The sequence below is a fragment of the Varroa destructor genome, unplaced genomic scaffold, assembly GCF_002443255.2.
Source record: "Varroa destructor unplaced genomic scaffold, Vdes_3.0 BEIS01000001.1, whole genome shotgun sequence".
In the NCBI taxonomy this organism is placed as follows: Eukaryota; Metazoa; Arthropoda; class Arachnida; order Mesostigmata; family Varroidae; genus Varroa; species Varroa destructor.
In genome coordinates this window covers 15,779,573-15,795,079 of record NW_019211454.1, presented here as the reverse complement: position 1 = coordinate 15,795,079, position 15,507 = coordinate 15,779,573, and the positions used below count along the sequence as shown (strand labels likewise).

The window sequence follows — 15,507 nt, the reverse complement described above, 5'->3', positions numbered from 1 at the left end:
TCAGACCATAAGCCCTATCTAGCCCTTGAATGTCAGTTAAACTGGGAAATCGGAGCATATGACCGCCCGCAGCCTCCAGTTCCATTTATCGCAGTTGCTCCGTTACTACCACCAGCCAGTAACGACGGCTTTGTCAGTCTAACCATACTCCGCATAAGTGCGACACTAACTAAATAGGAAATAAGATTTGACGAGCAGTAGGGGTCGTAAATATCGGAAAGACCAACACAAAAGTTGAAGGCTTGGCCAGCAAATTGGATAATGGTTCATAGTTGGTGAAAGTTTAATTTTGATTTAGATAGTGGCGCATTTTGAAGAAGCTTTGAGACTTCCCACAGAACAGAACAGAACAGAACAGAACAGACTGTGCGCATTTGTACTATCGTATTAATTATTCCAAATTACTCCTCCTTTCGTACGTCAGTTCTCCCGAAAGCGAGTATACTAACTTAAAATACTTTTGACTTACGTGTCCTTCTCATAACCTCTAGCTGTGCTTTTAATATGATTCACTACAAGCTCAGACAGACAGAACATTACAAAAAACAAGGATATTTTTGTAAAAGACTATAGTCATCTTGCTGACCAGACTTCAGGCGTGTTGCTAAGGGTTCTACGTGCAACGTCCCCTCACATCGCATACGTCTCCAAAGCCAAGACAAAACAGTATAAAGAAGGCTACGCACAATTAAGCAACTTTCCAATCACGATGATTACATGTTGTCAAGTCTAGTAGATAAGTCCAGTCGTTATTAAGTAAAGGGCGATGGCAGCTACGAGTGATACACTTGATTCTGGAGTCGTAGAGACTTGTTTACGATCAATTAACTCGTATAGCATACGTTCCTATTGAACCTTCAGCGCCATACAAGTTCTAGTTGAATGATGCTGCCGTCGCGGTGACGAGCCCTTGCTACTGCTGCTATTGTCGACACTACAGGTAGCCCCAGCAGCATTGGGTCTAGCTAAATCGTCAAGGCTGTAATTCCATAAGCTCCGGGCCTCCACGTCCGCAATAACGCCATCCTTCGGGATCGAACTGGCCAATGAGCCAATACTTAAATAACTCGCTAGCGTCCACTCATCCAGTAACCAGGAGACAAAACTGTTTCGGTAATACATTACGTGCCGACGATCAGCCGACCCACCGACCGTTACAGCTGACAGATGATAACGCAGATGGGCAATTTTATAAGGGCACTACGTTAGACTATCTGGATCATAATATTAATACGGTCACTGAAACCAAACCGATATCGCAGTAGTCATAGCCATGGCCTCAGCTGAGAAAGAACAGGGTATAAGCGCACAGCTAAACCTGCGAGGCGCTACCTGGAGATGGCCGTCTCTATCTGGGAGCAGAGGCAGCAGTAGTTGAAGCACTAGTGTAGGAGGCTATATAGGGGAGTGTATATACATTGCGAACAAGGATCAGCGATGAACAATCAAGACTTCATCTATGTAGTGACAGCTTGCGTACACTACGCCATACACTTGTGAGGATCGTAACGGCGAGCGAGCAACCAACGGTGGAAGCAATCGCAGCCGGATCGTTAGCGGGCAAGGCGCCTGAGGGACCAGCACTATAAATCGCTGGCCATCGAAATAGTCCTCGTTAACCTCTGTGACCCCTAAAGCTTCACCCTCGAGCTATTACCCATCTCCTGTCTCGGTATCCTTGCATGTACTTCAGGGCTGGTCAGTATCTGCGAACGGACATTGAACTCTCGCACTCTGCTAGGTCGTCTAAGCGTAGCTGACAAAATCAGATTGCTGTCTTGATTCGCTCTCCTGTGCTGCATATCTATGGTTACGCTTCTATCAAATGACAAGATTAAATTCTACTACGGTCATGGCGCGCAACTATCCTTCTCTCCCTATTTTACTACGCTCTAGAGAGAGCCGAAGTTCAGTCAGACGGGTACCAGGCACCGGCATGTCATAGGACGCGATCTGTTCTTGATAATTCGGCTGGCCTAATCGAGACTACTGCCATAGTACAATTTTTACTGGCAACTATGTCATGCTCTTAAAGGTTATAATGGCATTGTAGCGAGACGGGAACGCTAGTCTGGACCAGACGATGAATGTGTGGTATGGCTTCACAGCATGTCTATGCGTGTGCGTGTACGTATACGTGAGCCTATGTACATGCTGTAATTTATAAATGATAGATATAGCAAACAGCGGACCCTACTTTCTATGTATATTGCATACGACGGTAACTCAATAACAACGGTGAACGCTGTGTTTTTCGTTTGAGTGTTGAACTGAACTCAATTCGGAAGTTGTCTCTTAAAGCGACGATAGTTCATATTCTTTCGTAATCGTTGTCCGCGTGATCTTCCTTAACTGGACACGCGCCCATGTATGGGATCCAACGGTGCGTTAAGTACGTTTAATAGAATCGAGCGAGTTTGGCTTTTCCGGAGAGAATCCCTTCACCTTGAGCGTATGTTAGCTAAGCCTAGAAAAAGGCCAAAAGATTAAAAAAAAGGGAGACAGTCGAAAGCCGAAATATTAAAAAAGAGAGAGAGTCGAGGTCCGAAAGATTAAAAAAGGGTAAGAGTCGAAGGAGAAAAGAACGTGCGCTTAATAGGCACATCAAGTAAGATTTTGTTTTTCTTCTGCAGACCCGCCTGAACTATGTTTAAAGCCTGTCGACTGACGCCTTCTCATATGGGCTAAAGAGACCTCGTATTCATTCAACAGCTGTTACCCCCCAGTGTCAAAGAGCGTGACCGGCAACTGATCATCAGGTCAACGTGTGCACGGCAACGTTCTTAAACGGCGGCGAGATGGCCATCATGGTCTCTATGGTAGCACAAAGCGTATTCGCTTACCAAACTTAGAAAGATATGATGAGGTGATTTGAAACCCGTCGTAGACGCACGGTTCGTTTCAGTCCGGAAGGGATCCGATGTCTAAAGCAATGTTTAATTAAGGCAGTCCACCGGATATAAAAACTCGATTTTTTTGGTAGTCCATATAGCCACCCCTGACGGCAAAGAACGGTGCACGAAAGCACTAGGTAGCCCGTTGAGAAGGACAGCACAATCTAGCCTTAGAACAGAAGAGTGTTTTGCGAATATTTGGGTATTTTTATGGCCTCTGCAGATTGGCGGTTTGACAGTGTAATCACTGATTTACCGGCTGTCTTACTGCCATAGTTGTAACCTCCTTCGATTTCATTCACAGCTAGGCTTCTAAAACAGTCTACATTTGACGCTGTCTACTTGGCTAGCTCCTGATCTAGTCCTGCCCTGTCAACGGGAACAAAGCTTCACCTGCTGCCTCAAACCCCTCTGCCAGATCTGTTTAACCTGCGTCTCTTCGTTAAGAAAGCGTTACCACAGGAATGACTACTACTATTACCTATCTGATGACATGTAAAATGATCAATCTGAACCACCCTATTATAACGCAAGCCCTCTTCCGCTCGCGCCGTCTACCGTAAGGGTCAGATCGAATACCCCTTAAACACTTTCGAGCCCCTCTAGACATTCAAACCCCCCTAACACCGCTGACGTCTCCTTTTCCTCTAGTATAGACTAGGTCTTCTTTGTATGCTGTCTCAAATATCAAGCTTCCGCCGTTTTTCCTGCGTGGTTTTCTTTGCTTCAACGGGACAAACGACATTGTTCTCGGCTGGCCCATTTCTTTATCCTTGGTACCCCAAGTATGCTGCCTTCCATGTTGTCGTATGTAGCGGCGAAATGGTGGCCACTCCCCTGCTCCAGCGGGCACAAAATTTATGGTGACAGCATCCCATCGTGCCAGGTTATCGATGTTCCAATTGATAGTGTTCTTAACCTTCCTCACCAGTCGCTCTCTCTTCGAAGTGCCTGGAGGCTAAGGGCGAACACGGTACTACGGGCGTCGGTTCTAATCGAACGCCGTTGTTCCCTTGAACCTAGCGAATTTTATCGGTTGCCGCTGGCTCGTATGTCGCTACGGCGCCAAGCCTTAGGGCCAAGATGTTTTGCCCCTGAAACGTTTTGAGGAATTGTTTGTGTGGGGTGTGGTTTATGTCAGCGGACAAACGTGCGCGCTTGTTATACCAATAGATATTCAGAGGTGCTTTTATATTAAAAGAAAGATCAAATTGATTATGCATAATCTCATTTTAATCTTTCGAAAAAACTCAATAAAACTTTTTTACAACAATTGTTGAAGGTAGGTTTGTTTTTTATATCACAGTTGGCTCTATCAAATTGGTATCTTCTGTAGTTTAGCAAATTTCTAGCTTTTTAATATCATTGATGACAGCTATGAGTTAGCCAATTATTAGTATTATTCAGTAGACTATATTTGTTATTCAATTGGTTCTTCGTGAATAATAAGTACTTTTTCCATGCGCCTACCGTCAATACCACTGGCAATGAATCAATCTAGCTAAAATAGCTGTTGGCCGAAAACCACATAGCATATCGGAGTTGTATCAGTGCATGAGGCTTAAAACCGTCAATCAGAGTCTGTAGCGGTTAGCCAAAATCAAACTCAGCTGATGAGCCGCGAAAAAATTCAACGTCTACCGATTTTCTCCTCAAGAAGTCGCAGTAACGGCAACGAAGCAAAGACCCGGCGCCAACAGGAATTGTTTACGAAAGAAAAGGTAAAAAGAAGAGGACCAGTGACTGAAGGGAAATTCGATTAGGACCTAAGAGGCTTCGTAGAAACGGACGGTATTCCCTGGGCGGAAGGCCGGTCGGTTAAAACACCGAGAATAAGCGGATGGTGCTAAACGCCCTGTTTATCATAGAGAACATTCCTGGAAACCAATCCCCTACCGGCGGCGAGCTTATTTCCCCGTTTTATCAAGCAGCTTCGAATCCTGATTGCCAAGCTGACAAAATTAAGATAAGCATCAGCAGAGTGACGTTTGAAGAACGTAAGGTGAAGCACCGCGTAGGAAATCGCTTTCTAGCGGAGCAACATCGAGACGAATCGGGTGGCGTGCGCGTAATGGCGAGAAAGCTACGTAAGTGGTTTGGCTACGTTGGTGGGGCATAACGTTCGTTATATCCAGATTATAATTGGAGAAGGAGGTGACTAGCCGTATGACATTTCTACGGCCAATTTTATGGGCAGGATATATCTATATATAGCTCAAGTTAGATTGGTTAGCGTTAGGTGATAAATTTCATTCTATAAATAGTATATTGTTTTCAATCTTCACACTTAGAAGCTACTATTATATTCTAACAGAATTTGCATCTTCACTAATTGGAACTTAGCAGGATTGTACCAAGTGCGTGTCATAGTTTACGAGTTCTTAAAAGAAAAAAATCTCAGCTAAAAATAACACAAAAGCGGAATGCTCTCTCTTCAGGGTGGGAGCAGCGGCAATATTCAATACAAAAGTTAGCGTTATGGATAGATAATTCATCTGACTGTCTGTTTTTATCTGCTGTCTCATACGAGCAGATTTTGAGGCGTTTTTCTCGCTAATAATAGGGTTCCTGTTTGGCGTCATTACTATCAGCAGTGCGCGTACTTGCCGCGAAGTCCATGATCTTCGTTACATATATGAAGAGCTATTTTTTATCATATAACATGCATCTAGCATAGGAAAACGAGTGAAGACCTATACTTTGTTTTGAAAATAAGCTTACCAATTGTATATTCTGATGAGACTTCGTGTTCTTCGAATTTCATCTTTGAGTATGGATCTTCCGCAATAAGTGAGACATTTAAATATGATGGTATATCGTTCATTATAAATTAAGATACAGTACTTCAAGTGAATGTATCGTTGAGAACGTCGGCCGACCCATCTATCGAGAATAATAATCAACATTATTTAATTAGCTACATCAATTAAATTAACCTGATGAAAGTACCGTTATTTGCCCTAATATATATGTAGATAATTAGAATTATTTGTACGCAAGGAACACGAAATGGCGCCCGCGGTCGTTGGCCCGAGGCGTACCGAGGAAGTTTCTTATTGCCTAAATATATTGCGTTACTTACGAAGAGAATACGGACGAGGCGTTCGATTCGCGTCTTTAACGTATAAATAAAAGTATTTTCAAAGATCTTAAATAAATTTACTTTATTGACTTCGCCAAACGAAGTCGATTTTGTCTACGACTGATACTTGCTATTGTCATCTATTGATGCGTCGACCAACACTATCAGGTGAGGTGTTGTGTCCTTTTTCTAGCAAGCGGAACACTTGGAACCAAGACAGCCAGTCAATACGGGCCTTTAATTTGTAGATTAATTCCCACTAACAAATCGGGGCAACATGTTTCGTTTAAATAAAATCAACATAATTATTCTCAGAAGAGAAGGCATAAGGTTTGTTCCCAGATCCGACCAGTCAAAAGTCAGATTAGCTGTAATTCTCCAGTAGATACCACTTCTATAACCCCTCCAATGTTTTCCTTTGTCCAGTTTCTATTTGCATTTCGTTTTCCTCCAACAACTGCAAACGAAGCGCGTAAAAAATAAAGGCGACACGTGTGTAACAGTGGCCTTGGCGTCGGATAGAGTTGAAAGCCTTCGCTGGTTTACGCCGCAACGCATCGCCAGGACAGCTCCGGTGAAACGCGGAAAAATGCGTACGTTTATTTTTTTCTCTGTCCAAAATAAAAGCTCATTTATAATCTAACCCGGTAATGCGGAAAGCTTCTGCAATTTCAATCAGTTAGCGGTCTTGTGCTATGATACTTTCACTCAAAAGTAACAGATGCGATCTTCCTTAGTGGCGACCACTTCTACTATGTCGTTATCTTGCTATTCGATCTCTTCATATTTAGACGCAAGCAAATATGTAGAATAGGATATGCGTTGCATAATGGAAGGGCGGACATTAAAACAGGGCGATATTGAAGATGAATAACCGACGAGGTGCAGAAACGAGGGCAAAGTGAATATTACTCGCAAACTATATTAGGATAAAAACTAGTATAAATGCGATGTGATTTCAAGTCATTGACACATTAGGTTTCAACAAAGTTTATTGGGCTTTAATAACCCAAAATAGTATACAGATCTTGAAGCAGCGTCTTGCGGACCGAATGCAGCCATGCTTATTACCTAACGCGGTTTCAGAATAGCCTGGAGATATCGTATCGGCTAAGTTTCAACGAGCATTTCTTCACACGCTATTCAAAAAGCTTCACCATTTCATCGTCCTTTCCGTTATATAGACTGTGAATTAATACTGCCTAGATCTGGACGCAAAGTAACGGCACCGTATTCGGGATGCGGTCCTCTGCGAGAAATATAGAGCTTGATCAGGTCACAGGCACGATTTAGTCCGCTTGTTTTTCCACTGAGAAACGCAGGCTATCTAGATTCATCGGTATGAGACGTGCATTAAATATGGGGCTGCAGCAGCCAGCTGAAGGGCCCTGTGCTTCTCTTTATTTGGGTCGCACGACAACAACATTTAAGTTCAGCCTTGTCTCTCCTGCGGTGCTGTACCCTGCTTGCTTGGCCCTTTCACCAAACGGGGGGTCGGCAGGTTCCGCCACCTCCGCACATTCAACCGACTCGAGGCGTCACTACATAAAATCTCTTCGGTAAAGCTTACTTCCCTAACCGATCGCGTCTATGTACAGCTTTGTGAACATCCTTTTTTTCCCTCACTTTTTGTATCCCCACGCACTGGTGCCGGTGCTTGTCCTACTCCGTAACTTCGTTTAGTGTTGCCTTGAGGGCACTCAGGCACAAAAAAGGGGCAAAGAATAGCTGTCGCAAAGTGCAGAATTGTGTAGACGCCATTATTCCACGATAGCGAAGTGAGCTGTTGCCATCTGAGTAGCGGCGAGGGAAAAAGCGCGAATTCGGTGAATGTCATTTGGTTGTCGCACAACTCTCGTGGAACTGGAAGCATAGGTCACTGTGTGCGGCTGCCTAATTTTCATTAACATTTGCGGAGGCACATTTCAACACCAGTGAACCGAGTAAATATAACGCTGCTACCGTTGAAGGGTCAAAAGCCTGATCATTCTAATTTACCTCTAACTGTTCCGCTGGCGCAACAACTATCCGATCATATGTCAAAACACGGTTCCTGTTTTCGACGTTACGAAATAGTGCCCATTGGAATAATAGTAACCGTTCTTCGACATTCCCGAGGCGTACATTGATTTCCCCTTCTCCTAAACACGTTGCACATATAAAATTGTTTGCTATACATTATCCGTGTGCTGAACTGGATATTTCCAATGTGCCCGCTCTCAAATAAACTCCTTCCGAAGCAGCCCTCGTCAACTAATTTTGTCAAGGTAGGCTTTGCTTAGGGGCAATCCTGTGCCGTATTCAGTGCGTTCTGCCAACCGTTCTGATCTGTTTGGCATTTGTTTGCATGCAGACCATGCTAGACTGACTGGCAAAATTGTCAGGCTACTACCCGAAGATATGCTCTCATTACGTTGGAGTATGCAAGAAGAGTTACGATAACGCGGTAGACCCCTAGTAATACTACAACCTGTATTCTGCCTTGGCGAGTCGGAAGGTGAATCGGTTACGAACATACCTTTTTGTCTTGAGAGGACAGAGTCTTCCAAGGTAGCCATAGATTGAATGTGACATATGTCTCATCGATATCCCGTGTTGTCGATAGCCGCCAATTGCAAGCGGAACCTCGTAATTTAACGAACCTATGTTTGTTATAGTATTATAAATGTAACAACTGTCCTCCGTGGATTTTACCATAAGCGTACGAATTTCACTCCGGCCTACGACCTAGAGTTTGTGTTTAAGCTAATTCAACGTTAAGGGCCTTTTTGTAACTGATTATTATTGAAATTAAGTAGATTCTTCGCTCGTATGAAATCTGTCAATTATTAAAGTGCCGAAGTGCAGTGGAGACAGAAAAAGAGAGCGTGTATTCCACATACTGAACGTGATGTCATCGATTTCGGTTTACCGTGATCCACAGATTTTGCACTAGATAAGTCCGTGTCCTTTCCTAAAGGGATAAAGCACTAGAGAACGTAATTAGTGTGTTATTAGATTTGTATTGTCATTTATCTGGATGGTAGAATCGTCTTCAGAACTACCTTTGTACCGAACGAGGTATGTACCATTATATTCAATTGATTTCACTCAAGGAAAACGCCAAGGCTCTATGGACGTTCGTGATAAGAACGACGAACTCACGAAAGGAACGTGTTGAAAACTACCCAATGCGTAGAGTCAACTTCTGCCGTTACCGATGTTCCGAAACTTATAAGCAACCCTATGTGAGATTGCGTGGTCGCTGTATTGAATTAGGTGTTTCACTGAGGAAGACAACAATTGTCGACTCTAGATGGCGCGCCAAATCGTCTTATACGAGAATTTTTTTTTCTCGGTAAAATGAAGATGCCTTGCGTTCTCTTGTCAAGTGATATACGCCACACTGCGGAAGTATGTGGGCGACTGGATTGCACTATTGATTTTCTATATCAACTGAACAACAGTTGCTCTATAGAAGCATATACCGACGTTTATAAGATATATATGTATATATATATATATATATATATATATATATATCAATAAAAGCTCCTCGTATTGAAGGCGCGAAACAGTCGAACCCGTTAAATGATATTGAACGCAGCAGCTTCATTCCATAGATTCACCATAGTACATCACAGGAGGCCTAGCCAATACGTCTATTAATGCGACTACAGTTTACATGCTTTTCAACATGCCCATGCCGAAAATGATGATGAACATATCGTAGTGCTATTTCTTTTCGATATCTAATGTGTGATCTTTACGTTTGTCAACCCCAGTTATCGCTACCAGGCGCAATATAGCTTGACCTTATTTTTCCTTGTTTGTTCCATCATTTTACCGCGCGATGTGTGCTACATCGTAAAAAATCATGTCTTGCAAGCTCACGACGTTGCTAAAGACTACCAACAAAATCGGGACTACCTGTATCTAGATGATCTTTGACGAGCGTGTAGGAACGGTTTCTGAGCATCCACGCGTCGGATCTTGACATCGATGCGTTTGACACTCTGCGGCTAACCACAGTTGCCACAACCCTTAAGCATTCTGCTCCAACTGCAGATCCGCTGGTCGCTTGGTGGCTGAATCACCGAGCCTCTTTTGTACTTTTGCTCGTTCAGCTCAAGCAACTTGCTGCTCCCCTCCCCTCTTTTCTATCCCACCTTCTCCCGTTCTCGTTTTCTATCACGTTCATGGCTGGAACAGTGCGGAGTACCAATTCGGCCAGTAGCAGTACTTCGAGGACAATGCTCTCGGAAGGATATGGCGCAGAAATAATAACCTAACCGAACGGGTTTTCGAAGGAATCGTCAAGCCAACAGGGGTTTAGATGTAGAAAGCAGAAAACCTTGACGACGAGCGCTTCGCATCGCACAGCGCATCCACACGCAATTTCTGCCCATTCGTAGTAGTTGAGGCGCTGTGAGAGAAGCGTTTGGTTCTCCACAAAAACGATCTACATCCGCCGTCGCCAAAAAAAGCCACGTCTTAGTCAGTCTCCTCCCCTTATGCAATCGTCGTTGTAATAGCCTTCGACGTCCTTTGAACCGTCCCATTACAGGGCAAACGGTTCAGATGAAGCTGCAGTCTGTCTTATCTTCAACTTGTACGTCATATCCGTATTTCTATAAATGTTATGAAGGTCATAAGTATACGGATGTAAAGCTCAAAGCATTGCGTCCAATTGAATGAACAGCTTAAAGAAGTGGTACGGCCTTCCGCGGTGAAATCACATTCGGTCTCTGTCTATGCTTATCTCTACTATAAAACGCTCTAGGCTACCAAATTTAGCGACAACGAAAACTGGCGCGCTATGCTGCTTTACTAGGATAATTTAAAGAGCCGAGAACGAGGCTGGTATAGGTCCTCATTTTTATTCTACCAAATTCTACTGCTCTTACCAGCAGGCACTTCGACGTTAGAAACTCCTGTGGGACTGGGTTAGCAGCAGCGACCAGAGGTGCAAAATCTTCACTTACGAGCGGTTTCAGCTCAGTCGGAACGTTCTGTCGTTCGACGAGCTGGGTCGGCCCGTTCGTGGAAAAATGGAGCAGCGATTTCAGGCTCTAACTTACAGAATCACCTGCAAACCGTAGCAACAGTAATTTTCTTAGTACCTGCTGTTAGAAGCTGGAGCTTAGCAGCAAGCGGACATCAAAGGACGGCGACTTCTATAGGATCCTACGGATAATACTCGAACACACGGCCTGTACCCCGATAATGTGTATAACATCGAAAAAGCCGGCCAGCCGACTCCAGTAGTTAAGACGGTACTCTCGCCTAGGTAAGCAAGAAGCTAACAGGAAAGGTCAAAAGAAGAGGTATATTGCGATTCGCGAGTCTCTTCTCCTGTCATGTCCTATTCCCTTATCTATTCTATCCGTACACAGACCTTCACGTAACAGTGCTGAAAATAAGATGAAACCTTTTGGCCTTTACTTTTACAGTGGTCGTAAGGAGCTGACCAAAATGGCGGGTTTGTCTCCAGTGGCTGCTGGTGGTTTAAATTGTTGAGAATTGGTTAAACCAAACGAGATGTTTCGATGATGGCTGCATTTGGGCAGGCAATAAACTGAGGACGGATTTAAATTTTAACGATTCGCTATAAAAGTCATAAAAAAAAATTCATTCTCAAATAAAAGAGCAATTAAAGGAAAAACATTAGTTAGACACCTCCTATAAATTTAATTCATAGCAAAATTGTTTCTAAAAGAGTTATCATTCTTAAAATTCTTAATTATTAAGTTAAGTGCGTGATCATTTATCATCAAATTCGGTCACGGAAAGATTATAACGGTTCAAGTTGTCAGTCCAATTAAATAGAAACTTTTTTGTGGGAACTTTTTTATTCTTATCGTGAGACAGTTTGGGTGTTATAAAATAAAAGAGAATTTACGTAAAATGAAAAAGAATTTTGGAAAAGTGTAATGGTGTTTTGTTATTTCTGATAACGATGAAGAACAACACAATGTATGGGTAAATTGGGTAAAAATTAGGATACATATATTTACTAATTATTATATTATTGAATGGCTGAATATAAGTACGCCGCTTGAGGGTATCGTGTCCTTAGACTCATTGCTATCACGCAGCTTTCATAAACTGCTTGCAGTTTCCCTTCTATGCCTTGTATGTATAGTTAATAGTCGGAACAGTCTTGCCCAAATCAGCACCAGATAGATGTTCACTGTTACTAAGCTAATAGCGACTAAAAACAATTGTGAGTTGGATTTGAAACCTGACTAAAATAACGGTGAGTTGAACGCTTCGTCCGAAACTTACAGATAATAGAGGATTTCATCCAAGACGTGTACGTTCGACGCGGCTCACGTATCGGGCCTAGTTCTGCAGGGTGGCTGCTCGCTATAACCGTGTCTATCTTCTGTATTGGAGGCATGGCAGGCGGCTTCAGCGGAGGCGTGGTCGCCAACCGCTTCGGAAGGTCAGTATTATTATTTAACATTATTAATAGTAATACTAAGGTCTGAGTGGAATATCTGGGTGTATTAGTATGGGTATAGGATGTGTGAGATGGTTAGGTTTCGAAATTGGACGCAGACCCATTTCGTTTTATTATATAGGAGGTCAACCATCGAAGGCAACTTTTAACGGCTACACCGAGTCGAAAACTCGAAACATTTATTTAGTTGGGCCAGGTTTCTGCGATAGAGTTATAGTGGTAGGTTTGCCTACTAAATTTAGAAAGACAATAGGTGATCTGGTTTCGTAACCAGGTGTAGATATATCTCAGATCGCGCTAGCGGCCAGTTGACTTCAAGCGATGTTCGACGCCAGTAGAACCAGACACATAACAAACATTTATCTAGTCGTAGAAATTGTGCGGACCATTAAGGTTAGTTACACGAAATGAGGTGGTTCAGGTTCGAAACCTGGCGTATTCACACTTTTTTTGAGCTGCCAAGGGTTGCTCTCCGCACAAATCTACTGCGCGTAGTACATAGCAATAATACCCTATTTAGCGCCTGTTTTTCCCGTTGTTTTGGCGTTGTTGTTATATCATTTCATACGAATGTTCATATATTTGACACATTGAAAGGCATACAATCGATTTTATAACTTCTTTTACAAGAATATCTAGCCAAAAGTGTTATGTATATTTCCAATAAATCTAAACCATTTTTCGAATACGTTGCCTCCCGTCTGCAAGGATGCCTTCAGAAATAGGGTAGATTCAATATATAAAAACAGATGTTTTTCATTTTTTGCTTGATAAACTGTTTACTTTCAAGTACGATACGAGCCCACAGTCATCTTAGGTGCTTGTTATTGTTGCAGTTCTTGTTTATATTGACGTTGTTGCTATTGCTGTTATTATGATAACTCATTTCAAATCGATACACCCAAACCAAAAGTAATGTATTTTTCAGTTTACATAGATAAGCAAATTCATTGGTTAGACATACGGTTGTTTATACTTTTCAGAACAAGTACCGGTCACGTCGATAGTTTTTTCTGTTTGTTCTGTTCTTCGTTTCCTGTTCTTTACCCCGATGTTATCGTGCTAATGTCAAACGCCACAAGTATGTTGTTAACGCGAGGAGCTGTTTCAACGCTGCTATACCATAAAGGCACCGTAGTGTGGGGCTGAATAGTTTTGTATATAGGCAACATTTCATTGACGGAGGATTATTATTATTAAAGCGGGTTTGTTTCGTCTAAACATGTTCTGGAGCATAGATGCGGCATCATTTAGTCGTCGAAATTGATATATCGATATACAGCAGATATAGAAGCATTGCTAACAGTAATCAGTGTGACGGCTTTGCTCAGTTTCATGCTGGTAAGGTGCGTCGAAGGGACACATGTAAAGAGCTCTGGGTTCGACCCAAGGAGTGGCCATTTGTGTATTTCTGCCTATTGAAATGATTGACTAGATATATTGCATAAGCATGGATTTAGTTAATGGGTGGCAAAAAGCTTGGCTCTTCTTGAAGAATTATCCAAAACCAAAAGAGTAATATAATGTCATACAAAACACGGAGAGCGTAACGGCTTACTCTTTTTCGTCATTGCTCTATCTTATATTATATGTTATTCTCACACAATAGAACTTGGCATACATTCCATGTAGGATAATACTGCAAGACAAAAAAAGGTAAAAATTTGTTTAGAATATTAGGTTTTTCTATTTGAAAACAATATATTACCCACCGTTGGCAATGGTTCACTAAAAAATTAAGTAATTATAAAAATTTCTGAATTGTGTGATACCGTTATTACTTACGTTGTGAACTTACCGACTTCTTTACATTGGACGGTGCGCCCCTATACTTTGAAGCTCTACGCAGTGCAGTCGCGCATGGCTCGTAGAGATACCGCCAGGAAAGACGCAAGCACAGACTTTGAGATGCAGGCAGCAAGGCTTCGTTCCTAACAATTTTACCCTTGTCATGTTTTTCGTGCTAGCATTTCCCGAAGTAGTACCAGAAACAGACCACTAAGGCTGAGGCAAGGGCAAGTTGATAACCCGCAGGTTCATGCAAGCAGGATCAACCTTAAGTGTCTGTAACACATTCATGCGCCCTCAATCTACAAGCCAAGGGCAACGGGTCACCGTCGTTGACAAAGTTGCAGGTCTGGCTTTGCCTTCGACCTTGCTTACGCTTGGCTGGAGTGGTCTGGTTCATTCATAAAAAAGCGTGCAAATAAGCGGGCAGGGGAAAACAAGTCACTCTGGAACGGATCGGGGTGCGGTGCAATGCAACAGCGACAATCCAAGCAAACGCTGCAATTTGCACTACGCCGACAACAACATAGCGTGGTACACGTTTCACGGTCCTGAACCAAAGACCACTCTACGGACGGACGAGCGCTTGATTCGTTCCAGTGTTGTGTGCCCCTTAGCCCTTCTTTTTGCTTCATAATTATGCCACGGTAATGATGTAACCGATGACGATGATCTGGCGAGACGTTCCTGTTATTTGGGTTTAACAACGATGCATGGTATATTACATGTATATAGACAGATAGCTGGGCAGACTCGAGCCCTTTAAAGAGAGACTCTGTTTCGTTGGACTAGAATTTGGCGTCGCCGACACAAAGGAAATCCTATGGAGGACGCGGGTCTGCCTGATTTTTGTCCCTGTTACAACGGCACAAATGGTCTTTCTCACTAGTGACCACTAGTACAGGCAGCTTTACTGCCACCGCAAGAAAACAGATGGTAGCAGTAGTCGCATCACATTAACAACGATTGTACGGTGTCGGCCATGTTTGTGCGAAGTGCGAACGCGGCCGTTGCCAATACGTTCGCTTCATGGAATGTTTGCTATCGCTGCACGCTTCCGACAGTTAAGAACCTAGCTAGAGGCTGTGGTGTACCTCCCTGCCCCTGAGACAAAGATTTTTCTTAAAGGGAGGTCACTCTTTATCCAGTCACCCTTCGGTTCTTACTGCCTTGGAATTCATCGCTTTCGCTACGGTTTTCTCGGATGCACTGCTGTCAGTGATGAGACGGACCCGCACGCTTTCTAAAGGCTGTTTCTGCCACATCCTATGAAACTTTTGCCATCCTTTTTTTTTTTT

General features: G+C 43.0%; 1 protein-coding gene across 13 annotated transcripts in view; it reads left to right on the top strand.

Annotated features, from left to right (window-relative positions):
• Window positions 1–15,507, top strand: part of Glut1 (Glucose transporter 1) — a 280,015-nt gene that overhangs the window by 178,655 nt on the left and 85,853 nt on the right. For 11 of the 13 annotated variants that reach the window (XM_086986424.1, XM_022817452.2, XM_086986437.1 and 8 more), the window contains one exon: window positions 12,246–12,403. In XM_086986424.1, coding sequence (XP_086842550.1) covers window positions 12,246–12,403 — 158 coding nt within the window. Of the gene's footprint in view, window positions 1–6,552; window positions 6,570–10,888; window positions 11,246–12,245; window positions 12,404–15,507 lie in introns of those variants that run through there. The other 2 variants (XM_086986449.1, XM_022817456.2) reach the window with 2 other exon arrangements.